At 40.1% G+C, this 19,794-nt stretch overlaps 1 protein-coding gene across 17 annotated transcripts in view; it reads right to left on the bottom strand.

Annotated features, from left to right (window-relative positions):
* Positions 1 to 17,892: 17,892 nt before the first annotated feature.
* Positions 17,893 to 19,794, bottom strand: part of B3GALNT1 (beta-1,3-N-acetylgalactosaminyltransferase 1 (globoside blood group)) — a 27,871-nt gene continuing 25,969 nt past the window's right edge. For all 17 annotated transcript variants that reach the window (XM_043594987.1, XM_043594992.1, XM_043595003.1 and 14 more), the window contains one exon: positions 17,893 to 19,707. In XM_043594987.1, the coding sequence (XP_043450922.1) occupies positions 18,678 to 19,673 (996 nt within the window). In that variant the 5' untranslated portion in view covers positions 19,674 to 19,707 and the 3' untranslated portion in view covers positions 17,893 to 18,677. The remainder of the gene's footprint in view (positions 19,708 to 19,794) is intronic.

Raw genomic sequence — 19,794 nt, 5'->3', positions numbered from 1 at the left:
GCTAGTTCCTAAGATCTGCATTCATTTTATGTGACCAACTTGTCCAAGGCACTTAACTCTGAAGTCACTATTGTAATACAACATGACTGTGCACAGATGTACACATTACTGGTAACCAATGGCTACATTCTATTCCTTGCGGTAGATAAAAGGTATTGGCCTCTTGAATCTTGTCTATGTGATAAAGGTATTACGAAGAGTATTTTTTTTGTAGAGTAAAGGAACACAGGCAATCTGGATAATTTAACACAGGGCTTATTTCAGGCAACTGTAATGATTTCAACCCACATACATTTTGTGCATACGGGATTGCGTTAGAGTGACAGCATCATCATTTCAATCCAACTGAAGTAATTCTAGGAAATTGATTACATTATTGAATTGGATCACTGGGATTTCCGGCAGTACATGCGAGATACACAAGGGAGTGATCACTTTTTTCCTTTGCCCGGTATACCTTGATTTTCTGGATTTTTTTTCTCCCCGAGTTATTGCCAGATCGAATGCTCTTACAACTGTGTCAATGAAGAAGGTTTAGAAAGGGCAACATTTTGTAGTGCATTTGAAAGTCTAAGAATACATGCTGTGGATAAAGCTTTATTCTTTAATGATTTCAAAAAAAATTGTTTTCCCTTTGACTCATCATCATTAGACTGATCCTCCCATAATATTCTCCCCAGATTGCCTTAGCTTGTCACACCAGCATTCCTGAACCAGCTCTGCAGAAATGACATGACTGTTAGATACCACACTGGGGCCTATTTAATTGCCTCTAGATTAAATTGTTGGTATCTAGACTTTTGAGCTACTTAGCTGAACATGGCAGGAGTAATAGAATCCAGTGTTCCCCAGAGGGTGTTTTATAGAACCTAAGTTCCAAATGGAGGTGCTCTTCCAAATATAAGGTTCCATGGTCAAATGAGTTTGGGAAACATACTATCTTATACTGTGTGCTTATAAGCACACAGAAGGTTTTAATTTAAATGTCCTATGGTGGGGCGGGGGGGGGGGGGGAATATACCACAAATGTAATTTAAGTTAGCTCAGTGTTTTTCAGATTAATTTGGACAGAGAAACTTTTTTGAGTAACACCTAGTAACATTCCAAGGAGCTTGTGTTCCATAGGACCCACATTGGAAATTCTGGTATATGGAAATATTACTGTTTTCTCATTCACTGTGACTCTTAGTAGTAGCAGTACAGTTCGCAATTTTGAAACAAGTCCTTTCACATAGGAGGCTGATTTGTCAGTGAAAGCAGTGTTAAGAAGCAGTCTGACTTAATAAGCCCATCAGCAGCCTCTCGTTGATAACAGAAGCCCAGCAGTCCTACCTGAAGCTCTAAACTTCTCTCTTCTTCTATGTGAATAATAAGTAGGAGCCTTGCCGTAGCTAGGGATTTCTTAGATTCATTCCAAGAGCTTTCCGTTCTGTTTCGAAGTTACCTCTTGGCTTTTCAGATTGAATCAAAACAAATAGATTTATATTTCATCACAACGTGAGAGTTTAAATATACATATTTAAAATAATAGAAAAGGGGGGAAAGACTTGGTTTTAATTCATTTTAAATTTTTAACTCAATTTTTAAAATTATGTATCCATTGTGTAATAATGGAAATGTAAACTAATAACACTTCTTTACTCTCTTTCCTCTGTCATTCTTTCTAGATTCAATGATATAATCTGAATCAATCAAAGCTCATTCATTCTAAAATCCCTTTCCCATATTTTCCCACCTTTCACATTTTATGTATAAGATAGTTTGGTAAGTCATCTCTTGCATCAGATGTAGGGCTTGACTATATAGCTCCATACTCCTCACTCAGCCTGGGCAGTGCTGGGAAGCTCTGAGAGGCAATCCCAAAATAACAGATGAAATAAATTTAGTCCAAAACGTGGCGCACGGGGAATTTAGGGTAACTTCATTAACTCAGAATTACCTCCACTGTTCAGGAATTATACCCACCCTGTGGACATTATCCAAACTAGTAAAAAACTGAAAGTGAAATTATTCAGGCCAAGTGGCAGATGGTGGAGGGCAAGTGATGGTTGACACTACATGGCTTCCGCCAGATATGTGCGTCTAGACACGTTTTCTAATATGTAAATTTTTTGCTAATTCATGATGTTTATGCTTTGTCCATTACTTTTTTGTTACCACTGTTAAGCTGCAGACTGTTTAACTAAGAGATGCTTATACTAATTTTGATGTGCTTAGTAATGACCACACCAGCACCTGTATAATCACTTTATTAATCCAAACTAAGGACTTTGTAGAGAGCATGTAGTAGCTGTGCATTTTAACAAATCATCATAGGCATTTTCACAATTCAAAACTCTGCCAGCCAGCAAGCAAGCAGCAAAGGTGTAGGTTATATTTAGAGATGTGGTTCCATTTATTCTAGAAGTCCTATAATCTGGTATTATTTAACTACAAAATTCCCCCTGACATTTGCCAAATTTGAATTAAGCTCAGAGCCTCCAAGTACCTGAGTCCTTGGCTCTGAGCACCAGCAGATTGCCGCGAAGGGTCTGGCAGCAGATTGTGGTGGGTGAGCATTGAGGGCAGGACCACGTGCATGAGTCACTCATTACCTCTGTAGGAGAGGGAGTATCGGCCACACTCTCCCATCACCTTCTGTCATGAGGAAATTCCAGAGGTTAAATATGATATCATGCATTATCTCCACTTGCTTCTGTATATATCTGACAATGCATAATTTAACCTATGTTTGCACAGAAACAATGGTAGAAGTAGTAATCAAGGAACTGGGGGAGAATATCTTAAGGGTACCCAGACACTAAAACTGTAAAAAGTAGGTTTTCCAAAATTTGTATTATCAGTCTTCTGCCATACATGGGTCATATTTAATAGCAATTGCTGACACGTGCACACAGATCAGTAGAAGGCAATTGTTCCCACATCTTACCTACTCAGACGAGTGGCTTCCTACTTAGAGTATTGGCTAATGCTTTTTTTATGGGTTAAGAAAGACAGAATTCTAGAGCTCCTTTTATAGGACTGCTAGAACAAGCAGAATGACATCTAAGAAAAATAATTTGAACATTTTTTTAATTTAAAAAAAGGTAAAATTAATTTCCAGTATGGTCAAAGTCAGAATGAAAAGAAAAGCATTTTTAAGAACACATAAAAGACAAAATTAAAGGATAATAATATAAAAGGAAATATTTTAAGAAAAGAAGGCATATTTTATTACATTATGAATCATGCTTTCTGATACTTGTGGTTTTTCTGAAGTTGAGATAACATTGAAATAAGAAAGTGAAAATTGAGTTATGTGTAAAGTTAGTAAAATTACAGTCCCTGTTCCATTCTTTCCCAATGAAAATGAATACATGTGGTCTTATTTATTGCTGCTCTAAACACCTTCACTGTTCTACGTTCTGTTTACTTTCCAAATCTTAGCTACAACAGAGAGCGAATTCTAGAAGACATAATTTTTCAAATGCCAACATGAATACCAGTGAGTATTCAATTCAAAACAGACAATTATGAATCACTCAACTGGGTTTTACTCCTGAAACCAAGACTACACTGTATATTTACTAACTTGAATTTAAATAAACCAATTTTAAAAATAAATAAGGGGCACCTGGGTGGCACAGTCGGTTAAGCGTCCGACTTCAGCCAGGTCACGATCTCGCGGTCCGTGAGTTCGAGCCCCGCGTCGGGCTCTGGGCTGATGGCTCAGAGCCTGGAGCCTGTTTCCGATTCTGTGTCTCCCTCTCTCTCTGACCCTCCCCCGTTCATGCTCTGTCTCTCTCTGTCCCCAAAAAATAAACGTTGAAAAAAAATAATAAATAAATAAATAAATAAAACACAATTACAAAAACAAACAACAGGGTAATTCCGTGTTCTCACCTGTGGGAGGTTTTCTAATCCATATAATGCAAAGGGCCATATTTGCTCATATAATTAAAAAAAAACACCAATCATGTAAAAATGATGTTTCAGACATCTTTAGCCCAAGAGAATGAGGTCTTTTGTGCAAATTTTAAATTTCTGTCTGAGTATATGTAAGAATAAACAATGACTGCTTAGTGTACTAATGAAAAGGTACAAATCCTGCTATTTGGGAAAAAACTAGAAACATGGGACATTAAGCAAGACTACTTTCCACATTTAGGCTCTAAGACTATAACCAAACAGGCTTCATGTATTGGTTATTTTGATTGCCCTTTTATCTCAGGCATATATTCAGAAAATAGAGTAATAAACACAAAAATGGAGAAAATCCAATAACTTTTGCTTCTATTTTAGAATGCAGGGGTGCCTGGCTGGCTCAGTCGGTACAGCATGCAACTCCTAATCTCGGGGTCGTGAGTTCAAGCTTCACACTGGGCACAGAGATTACTTTAAAGAAATTAGAAAGCAGTGTTTGCCCTTGTTAATTTGTCTGAAATACTTGTTCATATTGAAACATTAACACCTACAACATTGTCTTCAGTTTACCCTTCAATTACTAAAGCAAATGGCTTTGAGGTATAGCACGTACACAATTTCAGTGCAGGTTGTCCAGCTGAAATTTACTTTTCAATGCCTCAGTGTTCCTATGGTGAGCCAGGAAAAGGAAAATAAAAGGAAGAAGAAGAAATTTTAATAAGGTCAGAGAATGGTTATTCTGACAAGCCTGGAAAATAGTAATGAAGTCAAACGCTCCAGTGTGAACGTACGTAATTTCTATATGCCAGATGTACAAGGTATATTTTTAAATATAAGCATTATTGCATTTATAACAGATTGATCTACCTTATGAACAGATTTCATTAGAAAAGACACTATTTTTGCTGTAAGTACATCTGCTTGTATGTTTTATTCTTTCCTTTACTAATTTTTCTTTTTTTTCAGATTACCTGACATGTGCCAAGCAGAGATAGTCTGAATGTCTCTAATGGTGAGCACTCAGGCACCATCCCTGCCTTCTTGGCATTTACAGCCCACGGGAGGTTTCGTAGATATTCTAATGCTCACTTTTGGCCGAATGGGTTGAAAATTGGCATCTATCATGATTTCCTCCAATAGGCTTAGATTTGTGAAGACAGGGCAGAATTATAACAATTCTTTCCTACACATAAGAGAGTGCATGATAAAAGATTAGGGATATCTTGCTCACATCCAAGCAAATTGCATCAGATAATTATTCCATGTTAGATCACCTAAGTTTTTCTTAGGAAGTGAGGAAGTGAGACAGAGAGCCCCTGTAGACCAGGGCAGGGGTTGGGCTGTCCCAGAGGAGGCCATCATTGAGGCCTCCACCCAAGTCAGACAACAGCCATACAAGGGCTCAGCAGTAGTATAGTCAAAGCCAAGGTGTCTCTCCCTCCAGGATCCTCTCCTGGAGGAAAGAATTACAGAAAAGGAGAATAAGGAATAATGACAACATCTCTCCATGGCATATTTTAATTTTTGTTCCCAAGAAGCTATATAGTGTAACAATCTTATGCCCCAAAAGAGAACCCAGAACTGAGGGTGTTTATCAACAGTGTTCCTAAATATATAAATAAGTGAACTCGTTATATAGAAAATTGACATGTCTCAGGAATATAATAATTTCTTGGTTTTAAAAATGAAGAGAAGACTAAATGCCAGGTTGTTTTTTAATCATAAATTTGGTATCCATAGTAACTTTTGGCACGGAATTTAAGTTTTATATTTTGAACAAAAATAGCAACATCTATTTTCTGTATGGCAAAACAAAACTAAATACCAGACTTTTATTTTTAACCACAGAAGCCACCACTTCTAAGTTCTTTGCCTGGTCATCTTACCTAGATATCTTTTTCTGTTTATGGCAATTGCTTCTTTATCCAAGGAATGTTAGCTACTGCCAAATGACATTAGAATCCTACTGAATTAGAATAATAGAAGGTGAATGATAAGAGATTGGGAATATCTCATAGTGATCAGAAGTGGGGAGTTTTGTTGCTGTTTTGTTTTTAAGCATGAGAACATATAAAAGAAAATTCAAATTAAGGCAAAACAATTTATGATTTGGTAAGATTAAAACCAGAGGTGGAGCCCCATTATTAAGGAAGTAAAGGAGAGTTGGAGAGAGGAAGAGAAAAAAAAAAAAACCACATAATTGAGTAATGTTTTTTATGAATGGTATAGCTCCAAAGCTCTGATCTCATTCCTTGCTGGATTTTAAAACAGTGACTTTGTATAAGGTTTGACTGAACCAATTTCAACATCACGAAATTTTTCCATTAGTACTTTCTTGCTATTTTAAAAATTATAAGAAGTTGTTTATAAAAAGATAACCAGGATCCATAAATTATTAGACAATGCTTTTTTTTTAGGAATCTTCAGATTATATTTAATCATTAAATCACAGGCCCAAACGATTGCTCAAATCAAACAGGCTTTCTGATAAGTTAGTCCCTGAAAATTATCCATGATAAATATAACAAAATCTTCACAAAACCTCATTACTCTTGGTACTCTTTAGAGGTTTGTATACCTACTATTCTATATTTGTCTCTAAGAGACATTTGAAACAATGTCAGATGTTAGTTTGGTGTAGAGCTCAGAGTAGATGACGGTTCACGGTCACTCAAGATGCATGGTGTGTCGTTCAGGTCCCTTTGATGTGTGCTAGGGGTAGATTTAGCCTTGTGGAGACTAATGTGTTCATGCAATCACTGATTCTGTGTTGTTGTGTACAAAATGAACAGCTAAAAGTTCACCCTTGATGACAAGATTAAAGCAAAAATAAACACATTAAAGTTATTGGACTTTATACATGGGATCGCTGCTGTTCTGTTCTTTTGGCTCAACTCGTTTTCCATTCTAATCTCTGCTCTGGGGTTTTACAGTTTCTCAGTGCTTTTCAGTTAAAGTAGCTGTTGAGTGGAGATGCCATGTAGGAAACAGCAAAACAATTCATGGGCCAAGACCAAAGCACAACAGAAGCGAGAGATAGGAGATACTGAACCTTCGAGTGCTATCATTTGGAACAGGAATAAGCCTGGCTATGGTTCAAAACAAGGTAAATTTTTAAAAATGGATGCAACAAAAATTTTTTATTGTTAACACAACTTTTATCCAGCTTGATACCTCATCAACCAAGTTTATATAATATAACTAGTATTAGGTGATGACAGTTAGAGTAGCTATACATACATGCAAACTCTAGCAACATGGTATGGCACACCTCTCAGAAAAGTGTTCAGAAGAAAATAGCCATGTACAAAGGTTCTCACAGATGCAGGAGAAAACACCATGGAATCTGGAGACAGTGAAATAAACACACACACACACACGCACATGTAGTACTACTTTTAGGTATTCTAAAGGTGAAATGCTCAAGTGTGACCAGTACCTAAAACCTAGATGAAGAACGATAAAAGTTAATCAGCAGATTGCCAAATTTGAAATTGGGTGTGACAAAGCAAAAAAATATGGTCTTGGATTAGTTTTCTCCTTTTCATTACAAATAATATTTGATAGCCAGAGTAGAAAAAGCAGCCCCCAAATTCTAGTCTTCTACCCCTTTTTCTAGGTAGAAAATTTCTAACATAGAATGAGAAATGTGATTCAAGATTTCAGGATGGATGTTTGCCATCTGAGTTAGAGTAAGAACTATGGACTTTTCCAATACTAGCCACAGAGCCAAAGAAATAGGAATGAAGATCCACAAACACCCCATCTTCACTTACAGCAATGGGTTATATATCTGCTGTTTCCTTCCTTCTGTTTTGTTTTAGAAATATAGTAGTGGCAATTTATCAGTTTGTTTTTTGTGTGTGTTTTTTTTTTTTTTTGAGGTAACAACAGCAGATCCTGGTAGCATAAGCAGAATGGGAATTTAAGGATTTTAATATAAGTGGTGCCTCATGGAATTCAAGGTCAGTAAGTATTTAAATACAGTCTTGGGAACAGTGCACACCTAAGACTCAAAAGCTATCAAGGATGCTACAGGGCTTCCTCTTCTAGCTCTCACAGACTGACTGGTATTGAACTAGCCCATCTACCATAAACAACTATAAAACTGGACGTAACTATATTAAGCAGCTGTTTTCAAGCATTAGACAATAGCCAGTGTAAGATAGCAATCTCTGAGAGAAGGGATCACAAATTATCCCATGATCAACTCTGTCTGTAAAGGGACAGTTTTCTGATTGTGGCACAGCATGCTGGAGTCCAAGCAGAGCTGGACCAAACCAAATCTACAGAAATCAGGGTTTGGGGCAAGTGATGTGACTAGAATCTGTGGAGGGCTGTACAGGGGAAGTTTCAAGAAGTCTATGTGTGGGCCCTCCATGAGTTCTTAGCCACGGGCTTTACTGAGTGTGTGCAGGGTGAAACACTGAGGCTTAACAGAAAGTGGCTGCTACTGTGTTGAGAGTGAAATAGAAACACTACATCTTGAGCATTGCTGGGGAATATCAAGTTCTGACCCAAGCAGAGCGGGGAGACCTCCTTAATACTGTTAACAACCCAGACATCCAACCTGTGCCTTAAGGGTAAAGACCATTATCTAAATTAAGGCCTACTTCAGACCTAGCCTAATTGAGCCTAAAACCAAGTGCTAATAAGATCCACAAGAGAGCCTAAGGTGGGAAGTTGAATTCTAACAAGTTGGAGGGGCTTGAGGACACTTCAGCCTTTTATAGACAGGCTGAAACAAACCATAATATGTACCCCTTCCTCCATCCATCCCTCCCCAAGTCCCACCAAAATACAAGGTCAAGATGATCAGCTAATAACTGAACCACTTACTAGAACAAAAATAAAAACCCAAAACTCTTCAGAAGAAGATAATGGAATCCAGAATATTTACATATTTATAACATTGCTCCCATTGTCTAGTACAATATAAAATCAAGAAGTCACCAGACACCCAAAGAAACAGGAAGATGTGACCACTAGTCAAGAAGAAACAGCAGTCAATAGCAACCAATTCTGAGAGGCCTAGATGATTGATCTTAGCATATTTTACAGCAGCTATAATAAATATATCCAAGGAATTAAAGGCAACTATGGTCTTAAAGAGAAAATAGATATGGCATCTCAACAGAGAAATGGAAACTAAAAATTCTAGAACAGAAAAGTAAATAAATGGAATGAAAAATTCACTGGATTCGCTTAACAGAACTTAGAGATGGCAAAAGGAATCAGTGAACTTGATTATACAGATTGCCCAGTTTGAGGAAAAGGTGAGAAAAAATTGAAGGAAAATTAATGGAACTTCAGGGATATGTAGGACACTATAAAACAGTATAAGGTACAAGTTAGTCAAATGCCGGAAAGAGACAAGAAGAGTGGGGCAGAAGAATATTTGAAGAAATAATGGCCACAGATTTCTCAAATATTATGGAAAATGTCAATATATAGAACCAGGAAGATCAACCACAGGGAAGCTAAATATGAAGAAAGCACACTCCATAAAGAATTACCTGATGCAAAGTGTCAATAGCAACACAGTTAAGCCTTCCTCTAAGGGGTGCCTGGGTGGCTCAGTTGGTTAAGCATCTGACTTTGGCTCAGGTCATGATCTCACAGTCCATGAGTTTGAGCTCTGAGCCTGGAGCCTGCTTCGGATTCTCTGTCTCCCTCTCTCTCTGCCCCTCCCCTGCTCATGCTCTCTCTGTCTCAGAAATAAATCAAAACATTTAAAAAAATTTTTTTAAGAAGTTCTCTAAAACAATCGATTTGAACAATAATTTTTTTTATTATTTTTTTTAACGTTTATTTATTTTTGAGACAGAGAGCATGAATAGGGGAGGGTCAGAGAGAGAGGGAGACACAGAATCTGAAACAGGCTCCAGGCTCTGAGCTGTCAGCACAGAGCCTGACGCGGGGCTCGAACTCAGGGACCGCGAGATCATGACCTGAGCCGAAGTCGGACGCTGAACCGACTGAGCCACCCAGGCACCCCTGAAAAATAATTTTAAAAAGCAAAGAGAAGTAGCTAAGAAGGCATTTGAGGAAATTGTGGAATATTAGTGCTTAGTTAACTCAAAAGAGGAAGGAAGGGGCCATAAAGGTGCAAAACGGAAAGTAAATAACAGAATGGTACACTCAAACCCAATCATTTCAATAATTATGTTAAACATAAATAGACTAAGCACTCCCTAATAGGGCAAGTCTTTTTTTTCTTTTTTTTAATGTTGCTGAGACAACTGGGTATTTGTATGGGAAAAAATGAACTTCAAACCCGTTCTCACTCTGATTAAAAATTTAAATTGGAGATGGATCATAGACCTAAATCTAAAGCTTAAAACTCATAAAACTTCTAGGAGAAAATATAAGAAAAAAATTCTCCCTGACCTTGGTCTAGGTAAAGGTTTCTTGGTTGGGGCACCAAAAGCATGAGTCATAAAAGAAAAAATGTGTAGGAATGTACAATGACAGACTTTTGAGAACTATTTGGCATTTTATAATAAAGTTATATATACATCTACCCAAAGCGCCAGCAATTCCATTCGTATGCATTTACGCAAGAGAAAAGAAAACAACACACAAAAAAGCCATTACAAGGATCTTCATGGCAGTCTTATTCATAATAGCCCCAAACTGGAAACAACCCAAATGGATAAACAAATTGTTGTTTACTCATATGACAGAAAAATTCTCAACAATAAGAATATACTGACACATTTCTGGTCTGGAACCATAAACCTCCTGAAGGTGCTGGATCCCCCATCAAGACCTTTTGACTCCAGATGTCAACCCTTTACCCTCTTGGCCTCTATCCAGCCTGCCTGGTAAGGAGGCCAGTCTGGGGTTGGCTTCCATGGGAATCGTTGCTGTCTCCTGCAAGTTCTGAATGGAGAAGCCTACAGAGTCTCAGGCCTACCAGTCTGGCCCTAGACCAGCCATGGAAAAAGGGCACTTGGCCCCAGCTGAGGGTCTATTTGAATGTGGGCATTTTCTCTGTTTCTGTAACCTACTGCCCTTCGATAAGCCTTAGACCCCAGCTCTGAAGCTCTGGCCAGAGATCACAATCTCAGTCTCACTGAGAGTCCACCAAGAATCCAATGTGAACTATGGACTTTGGGTGATAATGATATGTCAGCCACTGTAATAAATGCACCACTCTGGTGAGCAGTGTTTTAGTAGTACAGGCTGTGCATGTTGGGGGGCAAGGGAGCACATATTGTCCCTTCCTCTCAATTTTGCTGTAAATTTAAAACTGCTCTAAAAAATGAAATCTAATTTTGAAAGAAAAAAAAAAACAGCTCATACCAAAATTTCCCAGATTTCCTTAGTTGGAGATAACCTTCAGATTTTAGCTTAAGTTGCTTTGCCCTCATTCTAAAACTTTTGAGAGGGACTGTCGTTGCCCTGATAGTGTCAAGTAGACCAATGGACTGTCTCCAGGGTGCTGGGATCTTAAGATGGGGGAGTCCTCATGGCTTGGGTCACATTACACTAAATATGATTTTCAGTAACATGAGTTTCAATAACAAAAGTGAGGTTTCCTACTAGTCATTGAGCTAAGAGATAGGGTTAATTATCACTTGACCTTTGAATCTCAAATGAATCATTATTTATAGATATTAGACTGTCCTGAAACCTTGAGACACTTCATTTGGAATAAAGTAATGACAGCAGCCTTGAGGCAGGAAGAATGGTTAAGACCTGTGTCCTGGGCACTGGTTATTTCATTGTGGACTTACCAAAAGGCAGAGATTTTCCAGTTTCTCATTTATGAAGAGGACATAGTAAGTGTTGTTACCAGCAGGCCCTGAAACTACTTTGGTGCCAAGTTCATAAAACAAATTTCTGATATGATGATAGTCAGGGAGTAGACCTTAAAAGGGAAACAAACGTGGCCCTGGCCTTTCTTCTCATCCAAATAAGAAGCCGTGGTCCCCCTGGTAAGAGATGTACAGACTGTTCGGGGCTACAGCCCTTGGCCTCTTGCTCTTCTGTCTCTCCTTCCGACAGAGGAATCACAGACAACTGCTGACTTAAATGGAAGGCAGGCACTGCCAGGCAGAGAGAAGGCATTTCCTATCTGCTCCACTCTCCACTGAGCAATGTGGGCTGCTCACAGGCAGGGCACCATTCTCCAGCAAGATCTGTCCCACACCCTCAGAGCTCCAGGCCATAAACCAGAGGAGAATGTGACTGATTTCCTCACATCTCCCCACTCACCCTGGGCACAACCTGTCCTGGGCAGGGACACTGTTCTTGTGGCCCCACAGTCAGGATGCCCTCAGCTGTGAGGAGATTACTGGCCTCACCACTACAAAAGTTCTAAAAGTAAATGGTCTCAGGGTGGACCTGGCTTATCACCTCAGCCCACTGCCCTGATCTTTAGGCTTGTCACTTCTTGGGATCAACACGGAAGCTGTGGATCCTGGCACTGTAGACAGAACATCTGATCAAAGAAAAAGAGCCTTTCTCCTTTGTCTGTTTTGCTTTTTTTTTTTTTTTCTAATTAGGGAGGAAGCCTCCCAGAAGCCCACCAGCAGACGTCCCCTTGGGTCCCACTGACTGGGACTGGTTTGCACACTGTGGCCTCTGTGGTGGGGATAGCCTTTGCCTGCACAGGAGAAGGCCAGAAGGCGGGAAGGTGGGCTGGTGGCCCAGCAGCAGGCATAGCATTTGATCTCCCCCCACCCCACCCCCAGCCCAGTAGCTTTCCCCATGACAGTTTCTGACCCTGCTTTTTACCTTTGCCCAAATTTCTTGATATATTTGTTAAAACATTTATAAAAGTAATTTGTCCTCGTTGTTGAAAATAACAACGAGTAATAAAAGGTACTTTAAACAAGAAAAAGTCACTGAGAGGCACTTCCTGTTAACATTTTGGTATGAGCTCATCCCGCCTGTTTCTCTAGAGTTTCTACATCTGCAGCAAGGGGGAAACGTGGCATTTAAAATCGTCACTGCAGCTGCTGCAGACTTCAAGAGAATGCCCTAATTTATCTTGAGGGAAGTTGATTTCTTTTTATCCGGGAAATCTCTCGAATGGGCTTCCTTAATGGGGAATTGGTAAGTGGCACTCACCTCCACCCTGTCTCCCACACAGTCTGAAAGGCAACAGTAAAACATAACAAGGACTGAATTAAAAGACATTTTGTAAATTATTTGTTGGTGACCTCAAACAGGCATGAGGGCTTGCAACTGTGGGAAAAGGGCCAGAGGTGGGGGAAGAAGTCTAGGCCTGGGGCCTGGGGCCTGGGGCAGGTCTGTTAGGCATGCTGTAACTAAGTACCACAGACTGGGTGGCTTATAAGCAACGGAAAGGTATTTGTCACAGTTGTGGAGGCTGCTAAGTCCCAGATTAGGGGGTCGGGTTCTGGTGAGGCCACCTTAGGGTTACAGACTACAAATTTGTTGCATCCTCATATGGTGGAAAAAGGGAGACCAACTCTCTGACTTCTTCTTCTAAGGGCACTAACTGCATCCATGAAGACTGCTCTCCTGACCTCCCAAAGGCCCCACTTCCTAATACAATCACAACGGGGATTAGAGTTCAACATATGAATTTTGGAGGGACACAAACATTCAGTCCACGACAGAGTCCAAGTTGAGGGGGAATTTTCCTTGAGGAGAGATGTTTTAATTATCTATGCAAGACAGACGACTGCAATAGCTGAAAGCAAAATTTAGGATTTCTCATGGTTCTGTGGGTTGATGGGGACTGGTTGGGAGGTCTTCGTTTGGGGTCTTATACAGCTGGGGCTGGAGTTGTCTGAAGGCTCAACTCCAAAACGATTTCTTTACTCACGTGTCTGGTACTTCGGCTGGCTTGGCGGGAGCACGGGATCTGGCCAGGTATCGCTTCTCTCTCCACATGGCTTTGCACATGGCTATCTTGGCTTTTCTCTGTGTGCTGGGCTCAGAGTGGTTGGACTTCTAATGGAAGCGTCCATTCCAAAAGACCATGGCAAACGTTGTAAGGCTTTTTTTGACCTAGTCTCGGAGGACATGCATCTATCTCTTCTGTCAGGTTCAGTTGGTCTAAAATTACTTCTCTAACCAGCACAAAGTGTAGGTACTCCATGACAAATCTGAAGTACTATTTTAGAAGTCCAAATGCAGTGTCTCATCAACAACACAAAAAATACCTAATAATCATATAGCATTTACTGTGTGCCAAAAGCCCTGTCAGGTAGGTCATTTCCTCTCTTTTTGTAGGTAAAGAAACTGAGGCACAAAAAAGGCAAAGTGACTTGCCAGCGGGCACAGAGCCAGTAATCAGAGAAGCCTTAATTCAAACCCAAGCAACCTGGCTCAGGGTTCCTAAAGAACAGGAGAATCCAGGGCACCTGGGTGGTTCAGTCAGTTAAGTATCTGACTTCAGCTCAGGTCTTGATCTCGTGGTTTGTAGGTTCGGGCTCTGTGCAGACAGCTCTGAGCCTGTAACCTGCTTCCGATTCTATGTCTCCCTCTCTCTTTGCCCCTCCCCTGCTCACACCCCCCCCCCTCTCTCAAAAGTAAATAAACATTAAAAGAAAAAAGAAGAAGAACAGGAGAACCCATTTTAGTGTTTCCGGCCCTGGGGTCTGAAACTTCAAATAAATATATTCCCTACTGGAGGTGACTTGAGGATTGCAACAGTCATTTTGCTGTATTGTCTTCTCCCAGGTAACTGACACCTTTTCACTGAAATTGTAAAAAAACCTACAATCCTGTAACAAAGACCCAGATCCTATTTGGAACTGTCTCACTGGTCTTGACCCTCATCCCCTTCTGGAAACCTGAAATTGACATTCTTGCCTCCTACATAGCCCAAGGCATTTCCACACACAAACACCCCGACCATATGCATGGAGGACACATTTATTCTGAAATGCATGTGCAGCAAACTTTGTATGATGTCATCAGGACCCTAGTCTTCTCTTCTTGCTGGCTATAGGATCTTGTCATACTGCTGGGGACAGCACTTGTCTGCTAGGGAGTTGCTACTCTGTGCTCCATTTGCCACTGCCCACTGGCATCTTTACATTCTGTCCACCTAACTTCCCCAAGATGCCTGGTGGCTGCACATTTCCTTAAATCCATTGGAGACTATACACTGGCACCTCAAAGTTCCTCCCGCCCGAGTCAAGGCTAATCCTTTCTGGAGATTTCTGCATTTCCATTGAGGAATGTGCTCTAACCACACTCGAGGTTACCAAGGGAAGTGCAGTGTAGCTGGGCCTGGAATATTCTAGTCCTGGCTTGAAAACGAGTTTGGACAAGTTACATGCCTTCATATCAAAGAACAAGAGTTCCCAAGTCTTTTCTTGGCAAAGATCCCTTGGCCCTTGGTGAACCATCATCAGTGACTCTGCACATACTAAATTAGAACAGTTTCTCCATGTTATTAATCAAATAAAAATTAATCCCCAATTAAGCTTCTGTTTATAAGCTAATCATGGCTGTTGTCTTAGGTTATTAAATTCTAGCCATGGAAACCTTTTCCTTAACTTAGGCAACCCTATCTTGGGTAAATGTATGGAATCCTCTCAGTTTTGGAGATTCTGAAAATTGTGCAGACTCCATTAACTAAAACCCCTGGCTGTGTTAACAATACACAGGACTCAAAGACTAAATCCAAGTTTTGTGCCTCCATCACCCACTTTAAATACAGAGTGATGGTATCTATCCTTCTTGGGCCCTCCTTTGTCTTTACAAGCCCCATGAGATAGCCCTTCCTTTGGGCACAAATTCTGTCCAGGGACTGCCCACTCAAATCTCCTCCCCTTGGCTTTCAGATCAACATGTGCCATCTATTTTGACGGGATCCTTGAAGGTTTGCTCCCATAGTAACTACATTGCGACAAAGAGCTGATGGAGAGTGTGGGAGAATCCCAATTAGAGTTAGTCTTCAGATCACACAAATCCAGAGAAGTTGGCTTAACATAAAGATTAATTCCCAGTGGATTAATTACAGGATAGAACAACACCAAAGATGGCAGGATGGACCTGCTACATAGTCACCCTCCCCATGAAGTCTGGCCCTTTTCCAACTCCTCTCTCTCCCCTCCAGCCTGCAATAAGTGCCTACCAGACTCCAAGAGAAGGTTGTCCCCAACCTAGTGATCAGCAATTGTTATATTGTTATAAATAGCTCAGCTCTGGCTGCCCTGCATGGGGTGAGTTGCTAGGAACAGATAATGCCCAGCACATTTAGGGTGGAGCTAGGGAAAGATTAACAGGGGTGAAAGGGTAGCCTTCTCAGGAGAGGGATCAAAGCACCAGCAGCCAGTGAGCCAGAAAACTTCTGATCCACTCAGGCCAGCCTAAGAACTGCAGATCCTGAGCCTCCCCTCCCCTTCACACACTAGGTATGGCGGATTAGATTACTGTACCCAACTATTCACTCCCTATCCTCTAGAACAACACATCCCTGCCTGCCACCACGTGACTTGCACAACTTCCTGTCAGAATACACTACACCGCCTGCCGCTGACACTGGCCTTGGCATGGGATTTGCTTTGGTCAGTGGATGTCAATGTGTTTTGCCAGCTCTTTTTCCCTTCCCTCTATAAGAATGGCATGTTCCAGACAGAGTGTGACCTGCAGTGGATGTTGTGAGATGAGAACGTACAGGCAGCAGGTCGTGGCCACCGCGTGCAACCAGTGACACGCAATGTGGATGGGGGAAGAAAATGTCTATTGTTAACCTGAGATTTGAGAGTTGCTCTTGCAGCCTAATCGGCAAAAGCTAATGTGCTAGGGGTCACAAACTCAATGCTGTGGGCAAGCAGAGTAAATGAGTGAGGCAGAGCGTGTAATGCCATGGGGATGGCGGGGCTATGGCAGATGGGAGAGAATCAGCCCAAGGTTAGTCTCCAGCACTAAACTTTGCTATGAGTCAAAATAAAAAATGCTGTCTATTTGGTTAAACATCAAAGGACAAAGTTTTAATAACACAGCTGATATTTACTACTTGAAAGTTTAGACTATTAAGAAACATACAGTTAAAAATAATGACCCAACTTCTTATTTTTTGTAACCATTTAACTCTTTAGAGATCTTTTAGGCTCCAATCTCTAGTTGAAAAGAAACAATCTTCTGAAATTTGGCCACTATTCACAGTTTACTTGTGATTTTTCTTTATTTTGTTTTAAAAGTTCTCTCTTAAGAAATTTTTTGATTTAGCTTACAACACCAATGTAGACTTCTGCAAAACCAATCTAATCACACTACAAAAATACCCACCATCCGTCTTAAAGAAAGTGACTCCTTATGAATGGGGATTAGCAAGGACATAGATTGATTCCATAGAATAGTTCATTTAATGGATTTTATTGTGACTGGTATCAGGTCTGAGATCAGGGAAATGGAAATAACTCTTTTATAGAGAATCACATAACAGTTCTAATTGAAATTAAGCCTCTCTTTCTGGAGAATTGTAAATATTTCAGTATTACTAAGCTGACTACATATTTTCAAGTTTATATTTTATGCCAAGGGATTTTATCTTTTGCCAACATGTCATCTGGAAAAAAGGAATCACTTGTCCCATATCAGCCTCCATGGGAAATTGCACAATCCCCAAAATCTGGGGCCAAGGAGTCTTCCTCTTTGACTTACCGGTAGGTCAGAGGTGACCAACATCAACACTCCTATGAAGAAATGTGCTTCTACACGACATGGAATTCAGATAGGATCTCAGACCATATTTTGGGGCTTTCCTTTTGATGTGAAACTAGTAACAAAAGCAGCAGCACTTTTTTTTCTTTTTTCCCTCTTTATTTTCAAATTGATTGTAATGAGAACGCATGTGGAGCGGATAAGAATAATATTCATAGTATTCTGGCCATCAGGGTCCTTCTTTTCTTTTTTGCCTTCAGAGTCCTTTCCAAAAAGGAAACATGCTCCCTGGCATTCTATATTATTCCCAATTTCCAGGTGGAAAAATGAGACAGATGGAGTGACATAAAAACACGGGGGATTGTAGTTTTAAAAACAAGACAAAAATTCAGATCTTCTTGCTTTTATTCTTCTCTGTATTACCACAGTAAAATATTTATCAAAGTCCAAGAGATTACTGATATGTGATAATTACCAATGTCTTTACATTAATGGAGCTATGAAATAATAAGCTCATCAGTGAGGTAACTGGGAAAAAGTTCAAATGCATAAGGGTGCATCACTATTTGCTTTATACAGTACTGAAACAACCATAACATTCAAACACCAGGAAGTCCTAAGTAATATTAAATAGTAATTCATAACTGTGAAATGCTGTAACATCTTGAAGTACCTTCTGAATGACCAAAACGGATGAAATTTTGTTCAGTGTAACTTCAGTTTTTTACACAGAACTATGTATTTTTAAAAACTGGTAATCCATGTCAGATATACACAAAACCCTTAACAGACTAGACTGCTCAATGAGTAGAGCTCCCCATTGCTTCGATGTTATGGACTAATGAGCTTATAATTCAATGAAACCCTTTTAACAAGTTCTAGCCTACAGAATGGCACGTTCAAATAGTTTGGTCCTATTCGTTTTATTAACAAAAATCCCCGATTCCTTTATAAGGTGTTTAATTCCTCTTACAATCACCTTTAAAGGGCCTGACTTGGTTTTGGTCTAGGTAAATCAAAGTGTGACCCTCCAGTCCCCAGTCTGTGCATTCTTCATGAGTCTCAGTTCAGTGTAACTCAACACAGTGACCTTCCCATGAGTTTTCCATTGGACATTTTACAGTAATATTAATACTTTCCACAGAGTATCCTTTCTCTAGGCTTTTGTCAAATTAATAATGGCATGTGGTATTCCTTAGCATAACCTGCCAAAATGTGATAATCTCCTTGGAAGAAAAGCCATGAGCTGCAATCACACGTCTGAGTTGACAGACATCCAAATGGATCCTATATAAAAAGAAAAGGTTTGTGTCTTCTGGAATATGGATGTCCACGTTTAATAAATTCAAACAGATCCCAACATAAACATCTTCAAACTTGATGGGTTTTACGTGACTCATCATTTCATAGATTCTTGGCACCAAATCTCTGGACATTATATAACCCAACCCACTGCAGTAGGGAGGAAACACCTTGAAGGGATACTCTTGGTACGAAATATGGGCTTTTTGGTAAAATCCTCTATAGGAATAATTATCGATTAGAGGATAACCTGTGAAAAACTTCTCTGAATGGTTTACATTTAAAAGATACTTCACTAAGTTGCCAGTATTGATGAAAACATCAGTGTCTGTCTTCATGATGTACTTGGCATTGGGGCAAAACTCAGTTACCCACCTGAATGCCATAATTGTTTTCAAGGTCAGATTATTATATGTGTCTAAAAAATCTTGTCGTATTATGTCACCATAAAGAATGTGCTCATCCTCTAAGGACAATGCTAACACTTTGTCTTCCTTTTCGGCCGGCTGGCCTAGTAAGAAAAATGTAAGAACCTCATATCCCCACCAAGATTTTTTTTCACCCCAAGTAACTCTAATGGCCTGTCTGGCTTTCACATCTGAAGGGTGTGAGGTCACCAGGATGACAAGAAAAGGGTTTTGATGAGAGCAGTTTGAATGCTCTCGAAGTGTGAAGCGAAAGTCTTGTCTGTAAATTGGCTCATACTCATAGAAGTACATCCAGTTTACACGTTCTATCACATTGTAGTGGGGCAGGCTGAGGTACCACATCACAAGAAAACTCAGGAGGGATAGCAGCAGGAGGCTCCATTTGAGGGATCTCAGTGACATCCTACTTGGAAGAGTGGTCAAGAGAGCCAGGGCCATCCACAGCAGCTCAGAAGCACACGAGCCTGAGGTTCTGGAAGATTTATCAAAGACCTGGTTAGTACTCCACCACACAAGACACAGTATTAAATGATATCTGATTATCTACTTAAAGAGTTGG

The sequence above is a fragment of the Prionailurus bengalensis genome, chromosome C2 (genome assembly GCF_016509475.1).
Source record: "Prionailurus bengalensis isolate Pbe53 chromosome C2, Fcat_Pben_1.1_paternal_pri, whole genome shotgun sequence".
NCBI classification, from domain to species: Eukaryota; Metazoa; Chordata; class Mammalia; order Carnivora; family Felidae; genus Prionailurus; species Prionailurus bengalensis.
This window is presented reverse-complemented; position numbering and strand designations above follow the sequence as displayed.